This window comes from Lepisma saccharinum, chromosome 14, assembly GCF_977018435.1.
Source record: "Lepisma saccharinum chromosome 14, izLepSacc3.1, whole genome shotgun sequence".
Lineage (NCBI taxonomy): Eukaryota > Metazoa > Arthropoda > Insecta > Zygentoma > Lepismatidae > Lepisma > Lepisma saccharinum.
Genome location: NC_139242.1, coordinates 39,971,936 through 39,997,401, shown reverse-complemented (window position 1 = coordinate 39,997,401; position 25,466 = coordinate 39,971,936). Strand labels below are relative to the sequence as shown.

The window sequence follows — 25,466 nt, the reverse complement described above, 5'->3', positions numbered from 1 at the left end:
AGAACTGTTTACAATCCGCATGTTGAGTTGGCTGATGCTCGATCTAGAATTTGTGTTGCAGATGATCCAGTTCATGATTATCATGATGATTTCGCATGTCAGTTGACAGCTGAGCCAGTTGTCCTTAATCTTATTGAATCTTCGGTGTTGACGCGCATTTCGCTGGAATCACAACGTGATCCTGAGCTTTCTAAAGTCTTCGAATATGTTCAAAGGAGATGGCCACAATCCATAGGGAGAACAAAAAGTCATCCTATCAGGAAAATATTCGACAGGCGATATGATGTCCACATACAGAAGGGATGTATTTTCGTGGGCGAAAGACTAGTTGTACCTGAATCTTGTATACAAAGTGTCCTGTCTCTGTTACACAAATTCCACCAGGGAACATGCAAAATGAAGGAAATAGCTCGTTCATCGTTCTTCTGGAACACGATGAATGAAGATATTGAAAGGGTTACATCTTCGTGTGACACATGTTTGCGATACAATAACAGGCCCAATGTACCAGGTACCGCATTCGAAACGTGGCCTATTGCATCGCAGCCTTTTGAGCGTGTTCATCTTGATTTCTTCCATTTCTCAGACATGGATTTTGTAATGATTGAAAATTTTTTGGCAAATCTTTTTTAATATTTAATAGCCCTCGTATAAATTCATTTGGAGTTTTAATCTTTTGAATGTACATTTTTATCTTTTATCTTTGTTAACATTGTAACGCAGTTTCGGCCCAACGAGAAAGAACGCAAAGCAAGTAGAAGCTTGCGTTGTTTTTCTTCCTTAACAACAATGAGTTCTTTTCGTTCGGCGCTGCGTGGGTTTGTAAATAAGTTTAGCTTGCATTGTGTTTCTGGATATGTCTTTTGGAAAGGGTAATTGTTAGATGCTAAAAAAGAAAAGGAAAATGGAAAATCAGGATTGGACGGAGAATGACCTGGAGGAAACTTATAAGAGTCTTTGCAGATACGAAATTTTGGGAAGAAGAAACGGAAGTACTTCAGACAATTAAGCAAGTACAACGAGATGTGGGAACTCTAGTAGAAAGATTGACTGTGTTTGCGCCTTCTAAGAGCGCAGAAAGGCCAGTTCCGAATTTTGCAAAACGTCACGGCTAAACTATTAAAAATAAGGCACGCCGAAGACGAACAAAGGAGGGAGTTAGTGTCGGTCGCAATACAAACTGATCCTGTGACGCCCCTCAAACAGGATGAATGTGTTCACGAACATAGTGCAGTGAGTCCCGGTGAAGAGTACAGTGAACGAGAAAACAGCGACAATGGATCGCCAATCAATGAAGACCTCAAACAGGATGAATGTGTCCACGAACATAGTGCAGTGAGTTCCGGTGAAGAGTACAGTGAACGAGAAAACAGCGACAATGGATCGCCAATCAATGAAGACCTCAAACAGGATGAATGTGTCCACGAACATAGTGCAGTGAGTTCCGGTGAAGAGTACAGTGAACGAGAAAACAGCGACAATGGATCGCCAATCAATGAAGACCTCAAACAGGATGAATGTGTCCACGAACATAGTGCAGTGAGTTCCGGTGAAGAGTACAGTGAACGAGAAAACAGCGACAATGGATCGCCAATCAATGAAGAAGCGGGAGATAATTTGGATGGTTGGAGTTTCTCGTCACGTGAAAGAGAGGATGAGGAAGTGATACAGGTGTACCGCGACCTACTTGAAGATGGAAAAATGTCAGTTGGAAAATTAATGAAAGAACTTGAGCGCCGAGGGATAACAAATACCACTTGTGCGAACTTTTTTTCGGTTAAAAAGAAAAGCCATCGTGGTAAAAAAGGGCATGGCTTTTCTTAAAGTCTGAGGTATTTGTTTGAGTGTATATATATATATATGTATGTAAATTAGTATTGTCATAGCGTGTAGGTTAGTAAGTAAGTTAAAGGCAATCGTTAGCTAATTGAATTTTCATTTGAGAATTTTTCTCCAAAAGGAAGGAATTTAATTTTTTTTTCTTTTGAGAAAAATTCTCCAAAAAAAAGAAAGGGGCATATTGTAACGATTGAAAAATTTTTGGCAAATCTTTTTTAATATTTAATAGCCCTCGTATAAATTCATTTGGAGTTTTAATCTTTTGAATGTACATTTTTATCTTTTATCTTTGTTAACATTGTAACGCAGTTTCGGCCCAACGAGAAAGAACGCAAAGCAAGTAAGCTGCTCGTCAAGTCAACCTTGCAGCAGGTTTTATGTATCAATCCGCGCGAGAACTGAGCTCAGAATCTTCCGTGCCAGTCTTTCCTCAACCGCCGAGCTGCTTACATCGCAGACACTGAGAAAATCCACAGTATTGCCAACCGCACAACACATCAAAACCCGCATGCATGTCAAGTGGAATGTATTTTTGCTTCTCTTTGTCTCCTGAAACATAAAATTTTAAAAGTACTTTCTGCGCATAGATTATTTAATAAATGTGTCATTACTTAATATAAATGCGAAATATCTTCGAAACATGAGAGCGTGTGTGTATATTTCGAGCACGCAAAAATAAAAATGAACAAAGATAAAAGTAAACAACGATAGGCCCTCTTGAATTTAACGACATTTTTTTTTTTTTTTTGGTTTAGAAAGAAATACATTTATGAAAAACGTGGTTGCTTCGTCCGCAATACATCCGTTCCTGTAAGACACACGCAATTCAAGTTATACCACCAAAAAAACATGATTTGTTATTGGTGATATATACAATCAGGTGCATTGTCTGTCGCTATTACTCTGGTTTCAATTTATGAATCACTTCACTAAACCAGGATTCAAATCTTGGTCTGTCCATTTCTTGGGGATAATCACCCTTCCCTTTCTTTGCGCGGAACAGTAAATATGCACCTTCAACAAAGCTTTCATTGCCGCCAGTGGGTGAAACAATAAGCCTCCCCCTTCCCCTCATCGTTGGTTTCTTCAGCCCTGGCGTGGTTTTGCATGCTGGTATCCTTCCATGTTTTATTCCCCCTTCCCCCACCCACCGAGTTGAAGGACGTCTCGTCCAAATAATAAACATGTTTCTTCTCACTGCGATATCTTTTAATACCGCGGAGATTCTTTTGTCGTCAAAAAACAAACAATCGTTTCCTCTTGCTAAACTCAAACAGCAAATCATTCAACACCCGTGATACAATTCGTGCGCACATTGACGGCAAATCACCTCACGCCCTGTTTTACTTTGATCTTGTTGCCGCAAGGAGGATTATGCATTCAAAACAACTTGCTTGTCTTTGAAGAAAATTTCCCTTCGGACGAAGTCCAAAATAACATTCGGGTAAAACCGCGCGCTGAACAGTAGATTCAGCCATTCTCGCCGCTCTACAATAAACATAGGGTTAAAAGAGTGGGATGTGCAACACTGGTATCGCCGATTCCACGCGTTCTGCAACGCATTCAGTCTCGCTCGACTCGCTCTAAAGTTTCAGTGTCTCTTCAACGCACTACACATTGCAGTTGGCGAATCTACGGTTCTAAGTTCGTCTGCACAGTGATTGCAACCAATTAAGTCCATGCCTGCTAATGGATGTACTATTTTGTCTGTATATTACAAATTAAATAACTGTTTTCTTGCAAGTATGCAGTTGTGTCGGAATAGAACCCGTCTCAGTGGAACTATGTTCTTGCGCGCACGTTTGGAACTACATATGCGAAAACCTGCTGCAAGGTTGACTTGACGAGCAGCTTAGAAGCTTGCGTTGTTTTTCTTCCTTAACAATGAGTTCTTTTCGTTCGGCGCTGCGTGGGTTTGTAAATAAGTTTAGCTTGCATTGTGTTTCTGGATATGTCTTTTGGAAAGGGTAATTGTTAGATGCTAAAAATAACTTTTCAGTTTGTCGAAATCTTTTGTTGAGAAATAGGATTGCGCAATCTCGCAAGTATAAATATCAGCGTTCTCGCTGGCAAATTAATTCAGTATAGCAGTAGATTCCGGAATCGTTAGGTGATTGAATCGCTTGTCGAGGTCCAGGGCTGGGAGAACACAGGCATTGTGAGGGGAGTGGCTGGTCAGCTCTCCCTTCTACAATGTCCTGAGTTTTCCGTAAGCCACCTTTCTGGATTTGTGCTGGTCAGCATGATCCTTAAAGGGGATTTTGGCAGGCTTGTAAATAATTTGATTTATACATAATTAATCTTAATAATTTAAAATTTTGTTTCATAAATTCTATCGAAGTTGGCACTGGTCAGTGTGACTCCGATATAAATTCAAGATATACTTCCTTCTCGTCGAGTTATTTGTTTTTAATTCTTAAATCATTTTGAATTCTCCTGGTCAGGAGGTTCATTTAAATAAATTTGTTTCTTTGATACTTAAATCCGAGAGCATACCTCTGGTCAGAGGATGTCTCTTAAATCTAATAACTTATATAGTTTTACGTCCGTTTCTAAAGTCTGAGTATCCGGAACGTTTAATGGGTTTTCTTATTTTGGTTTTATGTTAGATATAATTTTGAAACAGTTATAATAGGTGACCGGTCGAGTAAATGTTTTTATAGAAATTCGTTTTATGTAAAAGTCTATTGTTTTGCTTTTGCAATGTAAGTAGCCAAAGAGGGTAGACAGTGTCCCCTGTTATGTTATGGAATTCCTAGCGAACATTTGTAGTTTGTGGCCGAGAGATGGCTTTCGTAATTGGGTAGAGACAGGCTCCCCTTATCTTTAGTTATGAATGTTATTGGAGGTTGGCCCCGAAGAGGGTAGTATACCTCGAGAGTTCTAAAGAACATAATACTGAAGTGAAAATATGACAGAAGCACAAATAGATATTTACGGAAAGAAGTTTATGTAATTTTCTTTTGGTTTTGGTTAATGGAAATTGTCGATCATTAGTTAATTTGTCACCTGTTTATTGAAACCAAGTTAAGCTGGGATATGGACGATATATATATATATATATAAGAGGGAGCTCTCTGGATTGTATTTTATGAGAAAGCAAGTTTCAGTCTATGTTTTTCGGAAGTTATTTGAACAGAAATTAAATTTTCGCATTGTAAATTTTTCTCGATCTGAAGATTGTATACTTTCTTTTATCCTAGCATATATATGGATTAGTAAATAAATTTATAATCGTTATTTGGTATTTCTTTGAAGTAAGTTTGCCTAATAAGTATAAATTAACTGACTTCCTTTTGGTTGGAGAGGTGTCCCGCCGTTACTGGTCAGTGAGGCGGAGGCCTTATCAATCCAAAGGACGCCAGAATTGATTATGCTGATTTCAATCGCGAATCGTATGCGTATCCTCACTGGTCAGTGGGATGCGGGTGCGATTGCGGTGGAGTTCAAGCATGAGAAAGGGCTAATATAATTTGAAGTCTTGGTTATGTAAGTGTAAATTTAACTTTTGATTATATTATTATCTTGAAACAGACCCTTACCCGAACTTTGGGATGCGGGGTCCCATGCCCCGCAGGAACTGAGCGTAGTCGTGGCATATATATATTAATAACAGAAAGATATTTGGTAGGCAGTGACGCCCGGTCTTTGTCTGTCGAGGGGACCGAGCCGGTGTGTCGTGTGTCTTGGCAACGGGCTATCCGCCTACTTGTTGCAATTTCTTGTTGCTAGTTGACGCTTACTCTCATTGGATATCTGTGTGGAGAGTGAAGAATATGCGATTTGACACCATGATTGGTTACTTAGAGGAATTTTCCTCATGCTTTGGATATCCGAAAACATATGTTACAGACAATGGACAACCATTTGCATCTTCAGACTTTAATTCTTATTGCTCAAAGAAGAACATCAAGCTTCTTCACTCAGCTCCGTACACCCCTCAATCAAATGGTCTAGCTGAAAGGAATGTCGGGGTGGTGAAGAATTTACTACTAAAGAACTTTTCGAATCGTTCATACATCACGTTGAGAGAGATGGACAAGTTCGTTCTTGAGCTTTTAGGCAGATTAAGGAATACTCCAGTGCACGGATGTAGTCCAGCAGAACGTTTGCTCAAGTTTCGGCCAAGAACGGACATTTCCGCTTTGGACGCACCAAATGGTTTCAACAATCAGCCTGTTAGTCCCGTTCCGTTTATGCCGGGGGAAAAGGTGCTTGTTGAACGCAAGAAACAATTCAGCCATGGATCCAAATACAAAATCGGAGAAATTGTTAAATTGATGGGCCGGAAGATGGCGAAGGTGATTGTGGACAATGACACGATTGTTGTTCATCTCTCGAAGATCAAGAAGTATCCCGACAAGGTCGGAAAAGACATCCTTGTCCGAAAAAACCCAGTGCTTGTTGGAGAGGAAGATTATCTCCCAGTGCCTGCTTATCAGGATCCAGTGGTACCTCCGAATGCGGCCTGCGACAATCAACCGGTTAGGAGATCACAAAGACCAAGACGACCGCCTGACCGATATGGGCAAACTACATGAAACGGGAGTCTCTTCAACCTAAGGGGGGGGGGGGGGAGAGTGTCGTATGCTGATTGAACTCGAACGCCAGACCTGATTATTAAATGTTGTTGGTGTTTAGTCTGTGCGTTCTTCCTGTCAAACATGTCCAATATGATATAGCCGTCCTGTGCGACGCAACTTTGTATCTTCATATCACAATGTAAGTTATTGTGCTGATTATGTTACTGTGTTCCTGAATTATACATTTTCGTTCGTGTTGCTAATACTGTTTTATTCCTGACTCCATTTCTTGTGTAATTGAAGAACTGAAAGAACCCGAAACTCAACAATAGTGCCGATATATTCAAAATCTTTTGGAAATAAACAAGTACACTTAGTACTCTGGGAATCTGTTTCATTATACAGCATATTTGCAGTTGATACAATTAAACATACAAGTGTATCAATATACGCTGAAACATACCTTATTATTAACTTCGTTGTCCGTACCAATGTTATTCGTACTTAGTGAAACAAATGCATCGACCGCTTTAGGTTTTCTTCTAATTGAATTGCTTTTGCTGCTTACATGTATATTATCTATGCTAAAAGTATAAGATTCTCATGTGTTCGGTGTAGCATACAATGCTAAATAAGTGTAAATTGTTTATATCAGCTGATGTGGGGTGAAAGAGGTGACTATTTCCGAAGACACTCGAGTGCCAACCTTCTTCTGTGAAGGACACCATGGAAGCTGCATTCGTGCAGGCTGATAAGGATCTGGCGCCTTAACTTACAGCCATCACTGTTAATTGTCTTTAGTTGTTTTTTATTAGTGGCCCTCACCAGTCCCAAGTTTTGCTAAGATATGAACTTCGAAAGCACATACTTTATTTTAGTGTAAGTATCCTGTACACCATTTTGCTTTTGTTAACGGGCTGATGTTCTCGTATTCTACGACTTCCACGTAGTTTATACTGGACTGCATTTTACAGACTAAGGAAGATGGCGTCTGGACCCATGGCCAGTATAATCCTCTATATTGTCACTTCATCTATTTCATCTATCACCATTCATCCTCATCTTTGCAATTAGCAAAGTGGCCAAAACGTAAAGTGAAATAAATAAAATCATTCATTCGTTCGTTCGTATTGTATGATGTGTGCGCTTCCAAATTTAAACATCAATCAAGCATTGATTGGAGTATTTAAATGCATGAAATATACTTTTCTACAGACTATGTGTAGTATCACATCATTTCAAAATCTCCTACGTATTCTTTACTACAGCAAAACTACGAGTCTCACACTTCGAATTCCTGAGTAAATGATCGCTAGAGTCCTCTGAATTTTCGTAGAGGCGAAAGTTTTCCTAAAGACCTTCCAGTACAATTTGAAGAACATGCAGCACACTTATTTCCGAAACGTCAGATTCTCTGCTTCAGTCCCAAGTACTAGATATAAAATTACCGTATCATGTTGGTAACATTGATACACATATGGGTAGTTGTTTGTTAGCTAAATGTTGGAATTGTTGATACCATTCCTTTTAAAGTGCCTGGCAGTTGTTCCCTGTGAGTTGGGGCTTTCAGTTTATCATCCAGTACTCTTGGCACTTCTATAAAATAGGCTAATGTGAATTAGGTTAGTGCTTCAACAACTTGCAGGTGGTGAAAACCCTCTCCTTCTATGTATGATCCTGAGACATTAGCAGTATTAGTGTTCGGTGATTAGTTATATCGTCTTCTTGACTCCAGATATTTAGATTATAGTCCCGCCGCCTCTTGTCACATGTTCAGTCTCAGCGTTTAATGGACAGATAGACAGAACGGTTTTCAGGTTTTAATGAAATAACTAAATTTCTTCATGTAGACAACCATTTACAAGCTTGTAGTTTAGAAATTATGCAATTACGGTTATAATTTCTGTCGTTAAATATTTTTATTTTGCTTCTAGATTGAAAGTAACATGAAATTTTGTTGATAGTATATGAGCCATCAGTTAAGCTGGAAAATTTTGCAAATGATACTTTTTACCATATAAACTTACTATACACATATTTATTTGACACTATCAAATGGAAGTTTGTGATACGAGATGACACATATGTTAATGTTTGCCTAAGCAGGTTTCATGCTGGTACTCGATTTAGAGCATGCAGAGAAAAATGGGATGTTCACATTGGGTGCCGAATCCTATGCTACTTCAGCGTGAACCCTTCCATTTCATTCTGGGAATTGTTGTGCCTAATTGATTAATTGTTACGGCATCAAACTTCAATTTGAAATACCATTTTTTGATAATTTATATAATTTACCTTGCTACATCTATCTCCATTATCAGCATTTTGAAACTTAATTATTTTACCGGAGAAAAAAAAAATGCATCATTTGTCAGCTCATATACTTTGGGTTTTTTGTACTCTTGTATAAGCTTTCTCAACAACTGTAAAACATTAAATTTTAACACACTGATATTTTCTTACTGCCGCTGTTACCATAAGCAGATATAGTAGGTAAAAGTTGTCATTGTTAGGAAACGTTTAAAACGACTCTGATATTGCTTTAATTGGTTTTTGGCAGACCCTCGAGATAATGGTAAAAATCAAGATGCAATATACGATGCAAGGCTGTTGTTCATGATGTTGTAAGAATTAAACATGTTTGTCAATAAGTTACCATCCACAGCAACTTTCTCCTGACTGCCAGTATATGAATTCTTTAATATATTTACCCCACTGGATTACAAAACCTTGTCATCAAATACACGAATGGATAAAATGGGATAAAGAATTTACTTCAGGATATTTCTATTAAACTTTATTTATTCCATTAATAGTCCTACACACAGAACAGCTGGTTCACAAGATGAAATATGAAAGGTCCACATCTTACAACTTCAGTCCGTTCTTTCACACATTAATAAAACCACTGAATGCGCCACTTTTCTATATTTTTAAGTGGCATTTTTTGTATTACTATTCAGGAACAAGTTCACCGGCTTCAAAAACAACTAGTGCTCGAATTATGCAAAATTGTAAACATCATTTATTTTACATTTTCCTAGGAATAGAAGACACTGAAATCAGGCTGAAATTGTAAGATGATTTTCCTTTATTTTTTTCCTTTGAGGGGTTAATCAGAAGGGGGCTCCCAACAATGAACCCCCTTTTTCTACTAGGAGGCGAGATACATTTTTCATATACTTTTTTTTACCTTAAATAAAATGTAACACAACACGAATGCCGTCATATTTTTTTCTTCTGTCACTTGAACCCCTTTTTACATATCCAATTTGTTCCAAAACCTGTATCTTGTTAAATATACAATGCGTGTTTCATTTTTTTCTCTCCCTTAAATGATAACAGTTACTTTTAAACTACATCTATTGCATGCAAAGTATATGTGGTTTTTTACATGGATAGTGTTTATGTACTATATCTGGTACTTCGTTACGGAATTACTGCATATTACAAATAAACAAACAAAAAAAACTGAATCTTACAAAAATAACTGGGAATGTGCCAACAGCTGTACAAGGCAAAATAAAAGACATGACATGGTTCGTGAAAAAAAAAGATGAACTTGGTCATCTACGTGCGTTACGCATAATAAACCTGTGGAACAATGAGACAGTTTTTTCGCGGCGTGAGCGGGGACATATTGTATGCATATTCTTTTTCTGTCTGCCCCGATATTGAGTACTTTAAAAAAATAAGACGCGCAACGTCAAGTTCCCCCTTTTAAAACAGAAATTATAACGAACAAACTCAGTGGGTAAACATGGCAGTAATTGTACTTCATACACAATAAAGCTCTTTGTTTGTTTATATTTTTTGTGTAAAACCTCGCTGTTTATGTTGGCGACTGGTCTGGCGTTTCAGAGATACTAGCATTAAGGGACATATGGTGGCGCTAACTATGAAGAAATGCCAATCAAGATTCTGCCCCCTTGGGGGTATAGAAAAACAATTATTGCACGTTTTAGAGATGAAGTAGTTGAGCAAAGTTTCTTTTTTTAAAAAAAAATTCAACTGGCGGCAATCCACTCAATAACGCACCCTATATATAATATTGTACTCCTTCCATATTGCCAAGACGCACAAGCTCACTGAGTCGTATGGGACACCAAAACAAAAGAAGGTCGACACCAAGGCTCACGGACAGAACAGGAAAAACCGCGATTAACATTAAAAACTATACTGGTGGATGAAAATTACACAAACAAGAAGCCTACAACATTCAACAAGAAATCGGAAGGGTAGGTTAAACAGAGAAAGATTTTTGGGGGGAAAGGGTGGTGTGGCGGCCATTTTGTACATCAGTCGCTTCGAAAAAGTTTTCCCCGTCAAATTGCTTTTACTGTACAGGTTTCTCTCAGTGCCTGGGTCCTCGATGATGACACGCATAAAACACGCACGCACACATTTACAAACATTCGCATACATTCTGCCATATCTATTAACAGAAAAGAGCCGCTATGCCGATTTATTTTTTGCATAACCAACATACGTTAACGATGAACATGGACTATTGTGCTTGGGAAAACAACTGTGGATGCTCCTGTAATGTGAGCTGCTTTATGAACTTATTTTTCCTCAACTGCATTAATATTTCAATTATTCTGTGGAAATTTAGCCATTTTGTTCCTAACCGGAAGTTACTCCACCTGCAATCAGCTAAAATTGACACTGCATATAATTTGTAACCGGCCAAGTTTATACAATAACTTAGAAACGTAACAACAGAAATAATTTGAAAATCAAAAAAATTCAAAATTAGGATCATCTGAAATTAGAATAACATCTTACTACATAAAATAGACTTCTTGTTAGAATCATACGATTACGAATCTCTCTCTAAAAACAACATTATTAATACTTCGCAATAACATAATTTTTTAAAAATATATTTCCTTTACATTTATACTGAAATTAAGAGATCGAGGAATCTGCAAAACTAAGTACAAAATTCACTGACAGGAATTAAATCAGGAGACTATAAAAATTGAAATAATAATATAACAGTCTTTTACAATATAAGATAAAGAAGTATCATTTTTACATTTAAGAAACACACTATTTCAAACGAATCTAAACACAGAAGTAAATGTACATGAAAATGAAAAAAACTTAAAGCTATTTGTACGAAATCAGTCGCTACATCACGTAGGTGACAAAACTGCCCTTTTTTGTTTTAAAGGAAACTATATACTTCTTGCTTTTTAGTAGAAACATACTACAAAAATTTCCTTATCACAATTTCTTTCGCTACCCATGTCTCAAACAGCAGGTCAAATATATATATCAGGATCACAACATTGGAATTGTTCGATCTTGTTGCCTACAACGTTGTTTCGAACAAAATTACCCTTCTAGCCAACTTTGCTCTCAATGAAATATTGATGGCGTACATGAAGTACCAACAATTTTAATTAAGCACTAATGTTATCCTTACTCCATGCGCATAGTACTTGAAAAATAGTTATTTGTTTTACGTTGCTATGAGAATTTAAGATACGTACATGAAATAGGCAATCTCTCTCTCACTGGGAAAAAAATGGCATTGGGAAATTTTTGATCCCTTGACATAAAAACTCTACTAATTATTTTTTACACTTTACACATGTGTACATTATATAGATACATTTTTCTTTTCAACACATTCACATGTTCTTTGTAGACTGTGACCTTGCCGTTGTACTTATGCTTACAAAGATATTTGAGATAATATATATATATATTTGTATTTATATATATACGAAGCAATCACAAAATACACAAAAGTTCTTTTTTTCTACAGTCGAAAGTTACAAAACATCCAACTTTACACTCTACAGCTTATAATTAAGGCAATTATTTTTCTCTCTTCCTTGGTATTAGTACACTCCAGTACCTTCTTTATAATGACTCGACTAGAATATTTTTCAGAGAACAACAATGGATAAGTCAATCTTATCAAACACTTTCCACCGAAATGTACCTCACGTAGTCTGTCCCTTTTGCAAATAAAATTCCTGGGTCCTCTATAACGCGGTACAATCACTAAATGTTTCATGAAAAAGGGTAGTGTGTTTCTAACTTAAGTTACATCTGGTTTACGCCTTTATCTTTTTACGGGTGAAACAGAAATATGTGTGAATGAATATTTTGCATGTTTTGTATGTACTATTGGAAAGCCTTCTGTACGCCACTCTTTAAGTACCATGGAAATATCAAATGTCATGTGTTTCCAGTATATGCACGAATGAAAACAGTAGTAAGGGATTACAATTTATCATAAGCTAGAATATAAGCGCATTGCACATTCTCCCGAAACTAAAACAAATTGGAAGACTCGCATATGAACTTTCAAAAGCGTACAACAATGTAGCTTAATTAGAAATGTAATTAAAAACTCAACTAATCCATGTCAGGAATGGCTTAGGAAGAAGGAAAGAGATAATGAAATAATACAGGTACACCAATTGACTTCAAATTGGGGAACTTCGTAAACGTTTAAAGCATATGCATATATCTAAAACGATGAAATGTCCATATATTCTTCGCCATTGTATATTCACACGGAAAATCAGCTTGTAATAAACGTTGCTCCTTTCATTGAAGTTGTGCAAATAAATATAACATTCCCATAGATGATGTTTTTGTGTTGGGCATAACTATTGTATTTCTATGACATTCTGTTGTCCGTCCCCGTATTTTTATGTAAAGTTTTCACACACAATTTGGAAAAAAAAAGCTGATCACGGAAAATGCATTAACATGAGATCAGTTATGTTTTCCGTATCACAAGGCTACAAAAAGCGAGGTTTTAACAAAATAACATACATTCTCTCTCACACACACACATGCACACATATACATACAGCTGTAACCTTCAAGAGTTGTACTTGGTTCACAAAAGAAGTGTTTCTGTAGTAGAACATCAATCTCCCACTAGATCAGTGCAGAAACAGTCTTATTTTTTTTTTCCAAGCGTTGGTAGAAAATTTATTTTGAGTTGAAATATTCATGCACATTACTAGTCATGGGGAAACAACGCTAACATAGGATTTTGCAATGAAGTTGATTATAGTGTATCTATAATTGTAAAGAAGAAAGTTCAGTAAACCAAACATGGAAACTGCAATATTCTTGGCAATGTAATAAGGAAAAAAACTCAACACTACATCTTCGACAACGAACAAGCAATATGATGACAATATTAACGGCTTGTAATATACATAAACTGAGATGTGTTACACGGAGGACACTATTGCAATAGCAGCTTCCAGAGAATCATGGCGAAACAAATAATCTATTGATTGCATTTTAGCTCATTATCAGTATTTGACAAGTTTTCTATTGTGTACAGAGGTTATAGAATATACTCTACAGTATAGTTGTAATGTTCATACGCTACTTATGTCACTGAAAACTGATTAACAACTTGTAAGATACCTGCTATTGTACTACCCTGCATGTCAATTCATACTTAACCAGAACAATAATTCTTGCAATGCAAGTGGTGTAGGTATTTCTTAAACTATGCTTTAGATTTTTGTATTCAGAGTTTCCGGATGTGAACTCATGTCATGTTCTACCTTACAGTATCGTCTGCAGACATCGTAAAACACAAAAAATATGGTAACTATAAACGTACACACAAAACACAACGTATTGTAACAAAGAACAGTTGAAACATTAACTACAGAGTGATTCAGAATTGTTATTTATGCACAGTTACCAAGACCATGGAATAAAACTAAACAGGAAGTTGCTGTGGTGTTGGGTTCTCCTTACAACGTTGTGCTGAAATAAACCTCATGGCCATAGCGACATACTGTAAGGTGGGACATGACAGATTTGTTTTTTTTTCTTTTTAATCTATAACAAAAAAAAAAAAAATGTAGATCAATTTTCCGTTACCCTCAATGTTGTTATAACAGAACTCAAAGATGAGAAGTTACGTTTTGGCAGGTTATAAGGGAAGCTCTGAAATACTTTTAATCTATTGTATGTTTCAATGTACACTATTATATTAACAGTTTCAGTTGAGCAATGTCTCCCAGTAACAGCGTGGGAAAGGACCGTTAGCTCAGTCAAACAAATGTAAGAGAACCTACAGTCTTCTGGATTTCAACATACTATGTAACAATTCAAAATGGATAACTGGTTTGTATGTAATCCTGCAATGGCTATTGTTAATATACCTGTTAACGAAGTATGGGATCTGTTCGTAGAAAAACAAATCCACAGTTTGCTGTAAAACAGAAAAAGAAACGGTGCATACTACGTACACACACGTTTGTTACCTTTTTCGAACAGATATATTATTGTGAATGCAAACAGAAACATTATTTTTACATAAGTTTCATATATGAATGCACTAAGTATATGTGTGTAAAGGTACTGGCAAAACACTAATTCATCTATTCTAATCTGTTATCTACAATTATTATTAGAGTGTACTGTAACATGAAACAACGGAATGATTTCTGAACAATATTGGATTCATCTGTTAGTTACATATTATATATAGTAGTAGTAGTAGTAGTATGTCTATTGTATTGAATGTGGATTACAACAATTTACAAAACCATGAAACAAACATGGAAGTATGTGAGTGATTCGCGGTGCGCAGCGAAATCACAAAGACCTGTTCTATTACTGTTGCTGTTTTGTGTTACGTGCATTTGGAGAATGAAAAAATTCTGTTGTGAACTGTTGGGCTGCAGCATGATGATAACAAAACTAATGTATTTTCTTACGGATCCAACTTATTTGTACGTAGATGAGCATTGAAAATGACCAACCATGCCATCTGCAAGTTAGGAAGCCGTTTTTAGTTATAAACTACCATTAGAAAATTAATACTGCTCCATGCATTATTGTACATGCACAAACAGAATGTGGTTCTGAAAATTCCAAAATGAACACTGACAAGTATGATGTAGTATCAGGTTCAATGAGCTGCTTGAAATAAACCTGATAATACTTTAGCTGTAACAGTTAATATACTCTAGTAATTTTAGCATGAGCAGACAAGTGAGGTTGGTCATGGAAGTGACTGGAAATAAATTATCACGTTAAGCCGGATTTTTGTACTCACTCAAATTACTGACGGATATTAAATATGAAGTCCTGCCTATAACAACGTAAGAATTTGGTTTCACCAGTAGATGCGATGAGGAATCCTAACCTGTTCAACACTGTATCAGCTTCCTGTGCAAATTAAAAGGTACAAAATGAAAACAACTTAAAAAGATATATGTAGTACATGTGCTAACAAGGGGGCATTTACATGACGTTTGCATAAACACTGCAACAAGCTAGCCATTTTAAATCCTGATGTATGAACAGTTGAAACATTTCTTCTGGTCCCACGCGTCACCCACAAAACATGTGTTTCTGACTAAAACAATGAATAGCTCATGTAATATAACACGGTAAAAATAACAATGTATTTGATGAGTTATAAGATGGCTGAGTTTCATTTCACTGACCGAAGAACACATTTGTGAATTTGTATGTGTTTGTCTGCTGCAAGTATACAGCATGGAAAGTGCTCTTTGGCACCATCAAAACAGCCCGACATGAAACAAACAACCTGTTTCTATACATACTGTTTGTCTTAACTGTACCTGTTCACAAAAAGCATTGGCTCTGTTCTGCACTGTGAAATAAAGAATGTATATAGATATTTGAAATTGTCCGTGAAACCATTTTTTACCATTTTTCTTATAAGAAGCAACGCTCGAAAAAACACTGCCTGATTTTCAATGTAATTCATAAAATATAACACCAAGCGAATCTCGCTGCATATAAGGGACTAATTATGTATAAAAACGTACGAAAATTCAAATCATTTCCATTTGAGTACAATTTTTTTTTGTTCATAATGCGTTTCTCTTTTTCATCATCTCCTAAGAACTAAAAGCCTAATAGACAATAAATATCAAGCTATAAAGTAAACAAAAGGAACTAATTGTAGCAGATCAAATTATCAACATCCCAAATTATGGGAGTCTGTGTATCACAGCTAGTGCTTTCTCCAATCGACCTTACAAACCTGGGTTTCACTGCCTGGCGATAACTGTGTAAGGAAATGAGGAACATCTGTAATTACAAAAGTTATAACGGTCATAACCATACGGAACAACAACAATAATGATGATAACGAGTGTTTGTGATTACAATACATAAGGTAAAGCCACTGGACTACTAGTTTCAATTCTGATTTTCTTTACGAGTAGTCATTGTCCAAAACCATCCTAGGAAACTGTACAGGACAGCACACGTGATAGGATGAGATACGAAAACTCAGGCAATAAAACCCAAAATATTGTTCTCCCTTAACTATTCTAGCTCATTACCATACTTTCCGACCATCTCAGAGTTCTCATTCCGATTCTCCCATCTTTTTTTTTCAATCAAACACATTACAAAGTCTATCTTCATTAAGGGTTGTTTTGCTGGGACGTACTGGGAATTGAGAAACCCAGCGCCCTAGGATCACCGTGGAGCCGAAGTGCTTGCTCAAGTCGCTGCTCTTGAAGTCTCAATGCCTCACTGATGTCGGACTGTGTGGATCCACTTCCCATTCGTGATTCATTGGCCGCTTGGCTGACCGCTAACCGAATAGCTGCCTCAGCCTGCGTTCTTATTAGCTCTTGCATCCTCATGGCTTCCGAATGACTCATGGAGTCCTGACCTAGAGATCTCATAGCGGACTCCTGACTCAATGATCTCATATCTTGACTCAGGCTCCTCATGGATTCTTGGGTCAAAGACCTCATTGCAGCAGTCTCCTGACTCAGGGATCTCATTGCAGCAGTCTCCTGACTCAGGGATCTCATTGCAGATTCCTGACTGAGGGACCTCATTGCCGATTCTTGACTCAGGGATCTCATAGAGTTTTCTTGTCCTAAGGATCTCATAGCAGATTCTTGATTCAGAGATCGAATGGCCGATTCCTGGCTGTGGGACCTCATGGGGGACTCTTGGCTAAGTGACCTCATAGCAGATTCTTGGCCAAGGGATCTCATGGTGGATTCTTGACTAAGGGACCTCATGGATTCCTGACTAAGCGACCTCATGGATTCTTGACTAAGAGATCTCATGGATTCTTGGCTAAGAGATCTCATGGATTCTTGACTAAGGGATCGCATGGTATCTTGCGTCAGGGATCGCATGGATTCTTGCGTCAGGGATCTCATGGCGGATTCTTGACTAAGGGATCTCATGGCAGATTCTTGACTAAGTGAACGCATAGCAGATTCTTGACTAACTGATCTTATGGCAGACTCTTGACTTAAGGATCTCATAGCGGAGTCCTGGCCTAGAGATCTCATTGTGGCATCTTGTCCTAAAGACCTCATCACGCTTTCTTGACTGAGGGACCTCATAGTTGCTGCGACTGCTGACTCTGACTGATTGCTTCCGGTATTGCCTCCTCCTCCTCCACCTGACCCACCGATACCTCCCATCCTCATTGCAGCGACGGCGGCAGCAGGACTTAAGTCGGTCACCTGCGGTCCTCCCATTCTGCTCATGGCGACGGCTGCCGCGGCAGCAGCCGCGCTGGAAACTGGAATACAATTCTCTCCGTGACCCACGTTGGAACTGGAAGAAGTGGGTGGACTGTTCATCCGAATGTTGCTGTTCTCCATCTTTATTCCGTCCATCTTTAAGCTGTCCGATGGCGTGCTCATGCGTCCAGAGCTGTCCGAATGCGCGGACGGACTTGCAGACATTGAAGATCCGGTGCCTGCAGAAGGTCCTGCAGCTTGGGCTGCAGCTGCAGCGGCGGCTAAAAGGCTCTCTCTTTCGCGACGTTCCGCTGCTGCTCGGCTCAGCACGTACTGCGCTGCGAACTGATGTTTCGGGTCCATTCTCATGTGTTCCATGTGATTCAGAAGACCTGAAAAGATAAATATGAGGGACATGCATTTTGAGGAGTTCCATCAACTTACATATAAACACGGCAATCACTGTAATATACATAGGTATGGAGTACAATGTTGGACAGAATGTCTATGAGAAAATAGATCACCAGGACATTCTACAGAAATTAAATGTCACATTCAGTAAAATTCACCGAAATTTCAGCAGCATACACTTTAGCATTATGTGGGAGTTTTGTTGTCACGATTACATTGGTACCTAATTCATAACTGCTACCATGTGATTGTTTGAATAGTGAACAACGCATTCATATACAGGGGATGGACAAAAATATGGAAACACCACATTAAAAATGGTGAAATCGACGCAATTTTTCCACTTGAAATTGGATCCGGTGCGATATTCGTTTGTTTTGCACCGTGAGATAGGACCCTGTCGGACCGGCAGGAGTCGACAGTTGTAGACAGCATGCAGTGCAGTTGATACTGAATCATGTCCGAGCTGACAGTGTTTCAAAGAGGTCAAATTGTTGGTGCCCACCTTGCAGGCGCCTATGTTACCAAATTAGCCATGTTATTTGGCGTATCGAGAGGGACTGTATCCAAGGTCATGATGGCATATAAGTGTGTCCGAATAAAAAACATCATCAGGTAAACACCTGCGCGGTGAGTGACAGAGACAGAAGGACACTGAGGAGGATTGTGTCCAGGTTTTGCATGAAGAATGGTTTAAGTTCCCATTATCCACCATCCGGGACTTGTATTTGTCCATTTCTCGGAGACTGCAGGCCGTTTTAGATGCTAAAGTTGGTTCTACACCTTATTAGTTGTTTCCACATTTTTGTCCTTCCCCTGTATATGTCCCAGTGGAATAATTGCGAAGAATACAACGCTCTTTTGAGAGGACATTTTACAATTCTATCGAATCTCTTAAACCCACAGGAATAAATGTCATTGCAAGTACTTGTTGCGAATACAGCCTCCCCGATATAGTACTGGTAACTTTGTAATCAAGGAGTCAAGGCTTCGATCCCCGACGAAGGCACATTGGAGAGTGCTCGGGTTCAACTTTAAACTAAACGACACGTTCCGATTACCCTGTCGAAGCATAAAATTTACTTTTAAAACAAACGCTCACAGAGTTCTGAAATTGAACAATTTTACTTTGATTCTGTTGGTATCTCAAGATGTGTCACACCACGGCTAGGTTGTGCGAGATTTTTATTGTTTCTCAACTATTACTAAAATTAAAATTGTCAACGCTGTCAGGTATTAAGTGGAGTAGTTGAACGCCTCATGAAAATTTCACGTTTTTGAACACACTAGTATGAATTTGAGCATCACATTTTAAAACTAGCAAAATATATAAATCGTATCGTTAGTCTTACGTCATTATTATCTAGTTGTGGTTTAATCTAAATTTCGTTCCATTAGGGTAAAAACAGGTTGTATTTGTGCACCTAGTCATATAGACAAACATACATTAAGTGTAATGAGGTCGAAGTGAGTTAATTGTAACGTTTAGTACTTCGTCCAGTTTGGGATCCGTGATTTCCGAAAAATCACTGCATTAAAGCACAGAGAAGAAACATATCCTAGAGTGCAATCCGTACCATGAATGGAACACGCACAGCTTCAAGTTTAAATAATGTGATCACACTACACATGTTGGTTTCTCTTTTTAAAAGAGCACATTAAGGGTATGACGGGTGGACATTTATCCACTAGAAAATAATAACCCCGAATTATACAGCAAATCATGTAGTACGTGCATGGACCATTAACAGGACTTCAAAATTCCTCAGTGGTAGTGGCGTAATGTTTGCTTTTCGACGACGAGTTCGACGTAAATTCACACCATTTTAGTTCATTGTATTCTGTGACTAAATTCGACCTCAGTAAAGATATTTCGAGCCTTGCACTTGGTAGCTTTTATTTAAGTACATAATTAATAGAAAAAAAGTTCATTTCCTGAAGGAATTATTCATATTTCATACAATTATAACGTAATAACATTTATTACGGATATTATTCACATCATTATCTCGGGTAACCAATGAAAAATTTAATTTTAGCGAGGACTTCAGCTGGTCCAAAGATCAGAACCTCACCACATCTCTGTCCCTGTTGCTGGGTATCTAATCCCCATCTGGCAGATGAAGAATTCTGAATCTGACGAGGTATGTCATTGAATGCAGTGGAAGATATCGCACGGGACGGTTGCGTGCTTCGCGTGCTACGAGGCCAGAGGTCACATTGAGTTTGTCCCATCCTATCGTGGCGATTGACTCAAGTGACATAAAATTAACAAAATAAGCTGCAGGGTTGTCGCCTATTTGTCAGTCTTATATTCGCCGTACTTAAAAGGGCATTCGCATCATTTTATTTTTTGTTTGTTCACTCATGCACACCATCTGAAAGAAATGGTGTAGGAATGTGAGAGACTGCGAGAAAAATACACAGCCACGTGTATTAGGTACAACAGCGACAGAAACAAATATCCATGTTTATTTGGTTCAGTACAGGCTGCACAGAAACCTTAAACTAAAGGCAAATACTTGTTTTCAATTAGCGATAATACCCCCATACAGATGACTAAAATCACACAGTGCAACACATTTGCCTACCTTCATTGAACATGTTGAGAAGATATTTTCTAAACCTGCTAAACGCAGACCAAACAGACATATCTACTGTAGTATACTGTACATTGTATACCACTGACTTTCACGACTCTTTTTAAGATAATGGATGTACCTTGTGTTCCTGCTCGTTTGGCCAAATCATAAAATTAATTACATTCCCTACACTGCAAGCAGTTCAATTAAAATTTACAACATTGTACCATTAACATTTTACAGTCTGTCTGTTAAATTATGAAAACGAGACGCAACTGGGTTTTTTTTATTTTTAAATTCAAATGTTTTGCCTTGGAAAATGATAGAGAATGATTATAAATTAGTTTATTGCCCCATAAATATATTCAATATATATTCTAGAGAACCTGAATTCTTAAAATTACATTAATCGTAAGTATGCAATGGTAGTTTATACAGCAAAAACGGTCATGGTAGATTTTTACGTTAGTTGGATCGTCGTTTCTCCAGATCTTTTTTACAGTGAATAACCATGAATAAAAATTCAGGATAATAACAGAATAATCGCGTTGAGTGATCGACTTATTCGAAAGTAGTTCCGGGTTCGAGTCCTGTCCTGGCCTCACTGTGAATGTTTCTTTATCCATTCGCCAATTTCATCTCTAATCATCGTCGCGGATATCTACAAGGGCCAGAAAAGCGACTCTAAAACGTCTTCTTGTACTCTGTGGTACAATATAAAAAGTACGTAGTAGATGGTATCTTTATCGGTATATTCGAGCGAAATCATTTCTTTAATGTTGTGCTCCACCAGCACCCACACAACAATTGTGCAATATGTACCCTGGTTCCTGTAGGCATAAACCAGGCGTCAGGTCCGTACTATTTTGACGAAATGCTTTGCTTAAACTACCGAATCAACAGTACGAAGTATTTTCCTAGTTCTTGGCTTTGAATTACGCTAATGCACTCGGCTAATGTCTGCCTGTCCATCCCAAAACTAGGATCATATAATTCTGGACAATCTTAAATGTTGTTAATTCTTGTAAGGACACCTACGTGGACATGTGCACATCCACTACTATAATGGATCTCTGTCCATTGAGACGAATGCATGTGCATTCTTAGTGATAACCAACCAAGTAACCACAAGATTCAAACTACTGTCGGATTAAAAATTATAGATTACACCGTAAGCACCGATTCGCAGTGCCAGCCAGCAGTTTCCACGGTTCAACGGACATCGCTGTGTGGCGGGTTGCCACGTTCCACGCACATCGTTACTCCGTTGAAAGAAAAATTTGTATAAAATCGGTTTCGCAACGTGCATTGACAATAATAATGGATTTTAAAAACACATGCAAAGAGCTTCAAAACAAGACCAATATCGTATTTGTAAGAGTACCCAATACTAAGAAAATGTTGTTTCGCAAAATTGATGATAACAGTTTTTGGACAAATTTTGAAAATCTGAAAATTATGGTGTTTAAAACCTTTCTGCCTGCACTATACTAAAATGTCATCACGATCGGATAACCCGTTTTCAGTTTATAGAATTTCAAAGAGAGCGATCGTTTCAAAACCTCCAAAAAACCGGCTCCTTTTTTGTTCTCATAACGATGACATACTCGAAAGAAAATTTGGTGAACATAGATTAAGGCAGAATTGAATAAGCTAAATGTAACTCGTCTTTATGTAGGTCTACTGGTCAATTTTTAATTGCAATCTAAACTCTAGTATCTATAATTTTTAATTCGATAGTACCCACACGTTTCAACAGATACAAATACGTTGATTCCAGTAACACACTAAAGTGCATCAAAATCTACAAAGAAATGCATGAAAGGGCATTTTTCTCAGTTACTATTCCGTGTGATGCACTAAAATGCATTGAACTCTGCATCAAAAGTGCATCAACCATGATTTAATGCATTTCAAGTTCTGTGTGCAGAAATCTGAACATTCCGGTGGTGGCGACAGACATTGTGGTGTACGTAGGCCGCCGGATAGCTGTCAAATATTTAGGTGAGAAAATGTATATTCTTCATTATTTATACCCTGTAATGAAAATTTTATCGCGAAATTTGCCGAATATATTTGGTTTGGGGCCCACCCTTGGCACTTCCCCTGATTTCTGTTTCTGCTCCTACCGTTACTACTTCACCCTTGTGGCTTAATTTTTAACCAATTTTTCCACTGCTTAACCCGTAAAGCAAAAATAAAATGTGATTAAAAGCATTTTTGTTAATAAGTCTGCTTTTAGATGGAATTTTAAAGGTTTACTTGATTTTTTGTAAAATTATGTACTCGGTGCTAGTTAGTTTAATGCTCTGAGAACCCAGAAATTACGGGTTCAAATCCTATATATGTTCTTCCTTTCCTGATCCATCATTCCCACCGTCTCGGTTAAACTACACGTAACAAAATTGTCCTCAAACGCGAGAACTTAAACAACGATTTGCTGCTGTGTTCTCTTTACAATAAATGACGAAACATGAGCGTTCATAAATTTTTGCGATTTATTTATGATTTAATATTATGTCAATACCTTTATACATTGCAAAAATTAATTTAAACTGAGTGATGGAAAGATCATTCTAAATTTTATATTTTTAAATTGACATCTGTTCATTCTCTCTTTCAATAATGTGTTGTTAAAGCTTGGTTTGTCACGACAAATATCTCGAAGTGGAAGTTATAGGTTATTGGTGGTGTAGTCATCATCATAGGTTGTATTAAAATGTGGTTGTGCAAAGGGGAAGGTTATTTGTATTGCCTTTCGTTTGAGGTAATGTTCTTTTATAGAACAAGAAAATACTTTTTAAGCAGCAGTTACTTTCAAGTGAAATTTTAATTTATAAAATAGATATCCGGTAAAAGTTATTTAATATTATTTTAGCTTTCTTTACATGGAAGTTTCATGCATTATTCTGTCAATTTTTAGGCACAAGATTTGCACCAATTAAATGAATAGTTGAGTAAACAGTCTTTATCATTGATAGCCATTTTCCAATGGAACGTTAAAGTACTCTATGCAATGCATTTCTTGTGAATGTTGTATTTCTCTTGCTTTATGCTTACTCACGCCAGTTTTATGCCAATTAAGTGTAATTAACACGATGAACTACCATAAAAAAGTATATATACGTATATATATAATATAAAAGTATAATATGCACAAGCATAGAGGAGACTGCTAATATCTCTGGGAACGTCGCCGTTTTGTGGACAATGACAAACACGTTTTTAATGTGTTCATGTATTTTTTTATAACGTTTACCTTTTCATACGTGTCGAAATTAGATGTTGTGGAGCACTAAAAGCTTAGAGATCAGTCCTGAGTGGAAAGTCTTAGCCGATAATATCATGTTGCAACGTTTGAGACAGCTGATATTTTGACGCTTGCTTTTGTGTACTGTATATGTCATTCGCTGACCACGGTTTGTCCCGTAGCAGCCTTGCAGAAAAACTGCGAGGACTCTGACGCCAATGCTGTGTACGTCCTCGAGAATGTAAAAATACAGTGCTGGAATTTGCGTCACATTCGACATGGACTTCTCGTTTCCCTTTGCCTTGTTGGAACAGCAACATCAACCCTATTGTGAGCCTGGACAACCAGAATTAGGGTTGCCCCGCACAATAACCGGCTTTGGTACTAAACCTCAAGCAGCTACCGAGAGAAGAAAATAGCCTTTGAAGACTCGTAAGTCGACTGTTCCTCACTCTGGTCAAGTTATTGCCAGTCCTTCCTTGGCGCGTGGCTAGCTCCTCTCTCAATGTTATTGCCCCACACGATCCAAACTTCATAAAGACAATCTTGGAACGCGGTCATATCGAACTGCCTCGTAATAGCAGATCTGCCACACTGATGCCATGCAGGAAAAACGGCTCCATAACATTATTTATTTGCCTTCGTCCAGCACCATTCTCTCCTAAACTTCATGAACTGCTGATCTAAGTCACCAGAGAATATTATCCACTCACTTGTCGTGTTGTCCACGTGTGTAGTTATGTGTGCTACTCATCGCACATGGCCAGCGCTACCAGCCACATGTACAGTGGGATTCATGAGTATTACCGTGCAAATTGTCCATCTCCATGTTCGTGCACTTTATTTGACCCAACGAGAGCTTCAAGAATTAAAAGAAAACTCAAAACAAGCTGTTGACAACTTCTGCACAAGCATACATAAAAATCCAGCGCTTAAAAACACATAGGATGTAAGAGAAAATTTAATGAAAATAGTCATGGACAATTTGCACGGTAATACTCATGGATCCCACTGTACAGTCTACAACAAAAGTCACAACAGGCGAATTGTCCAGCGCTATTTTCCTTGTTTTTTTCATTCTATGCCATATGTTATTTTAAAGATTGGAATTGTTCTCATGCTGAAATAGATGTTGTCATTGTCATTTTGTATCAATACGGAAACCTCATGTTTCAGAAACAAAGAGAATCAAAACGATGATGGACAATTCGCCCACTATTGCATTTACCGTTGGCTGTACAGACAACAGCAAAGACAATTGTAGGGAAACTGCCCATCGCTATTTACATTCTTTTCTGTTCTACATCCTGTGTTGTTTTAAATAATGGAATTCTGTTGATGCGATCATTTGGGGGGGGGGGAGCAGAAATTACCA

At 37.8% G+C, this 25,466-nt stretch overlaps 1 protein-coding gene across 11 annotated transcripts in view; it reads right to left on the bottom strand.

The window, feature by feature from the left end:
* Positions 1–9,157: 9,157 nt before the first annotated feature.
* The window catches only part of dati (zinc finger protein datilografo), a 688,312-nt gene continuing 672,003 nt past the window's right edge, over positions 9,158–25,466 (bottom strand). For all 11 annotated transcript variants that reach the window (XM_083135422.1, XM_083135415.1, XM_083135413.1 and 8 more), the window contains one exon: positions 9,158–18,240. In XM_083135422.1, the coding sequence (XP_082991548.1) occupies positions 16,778–18,240 (1,463 nt within the window). In that variant the 3' untranslated portion in view covers positions 9,158–16,777. The remainder of the gene's footprint in view (positions 18,241–25,466) is intronic.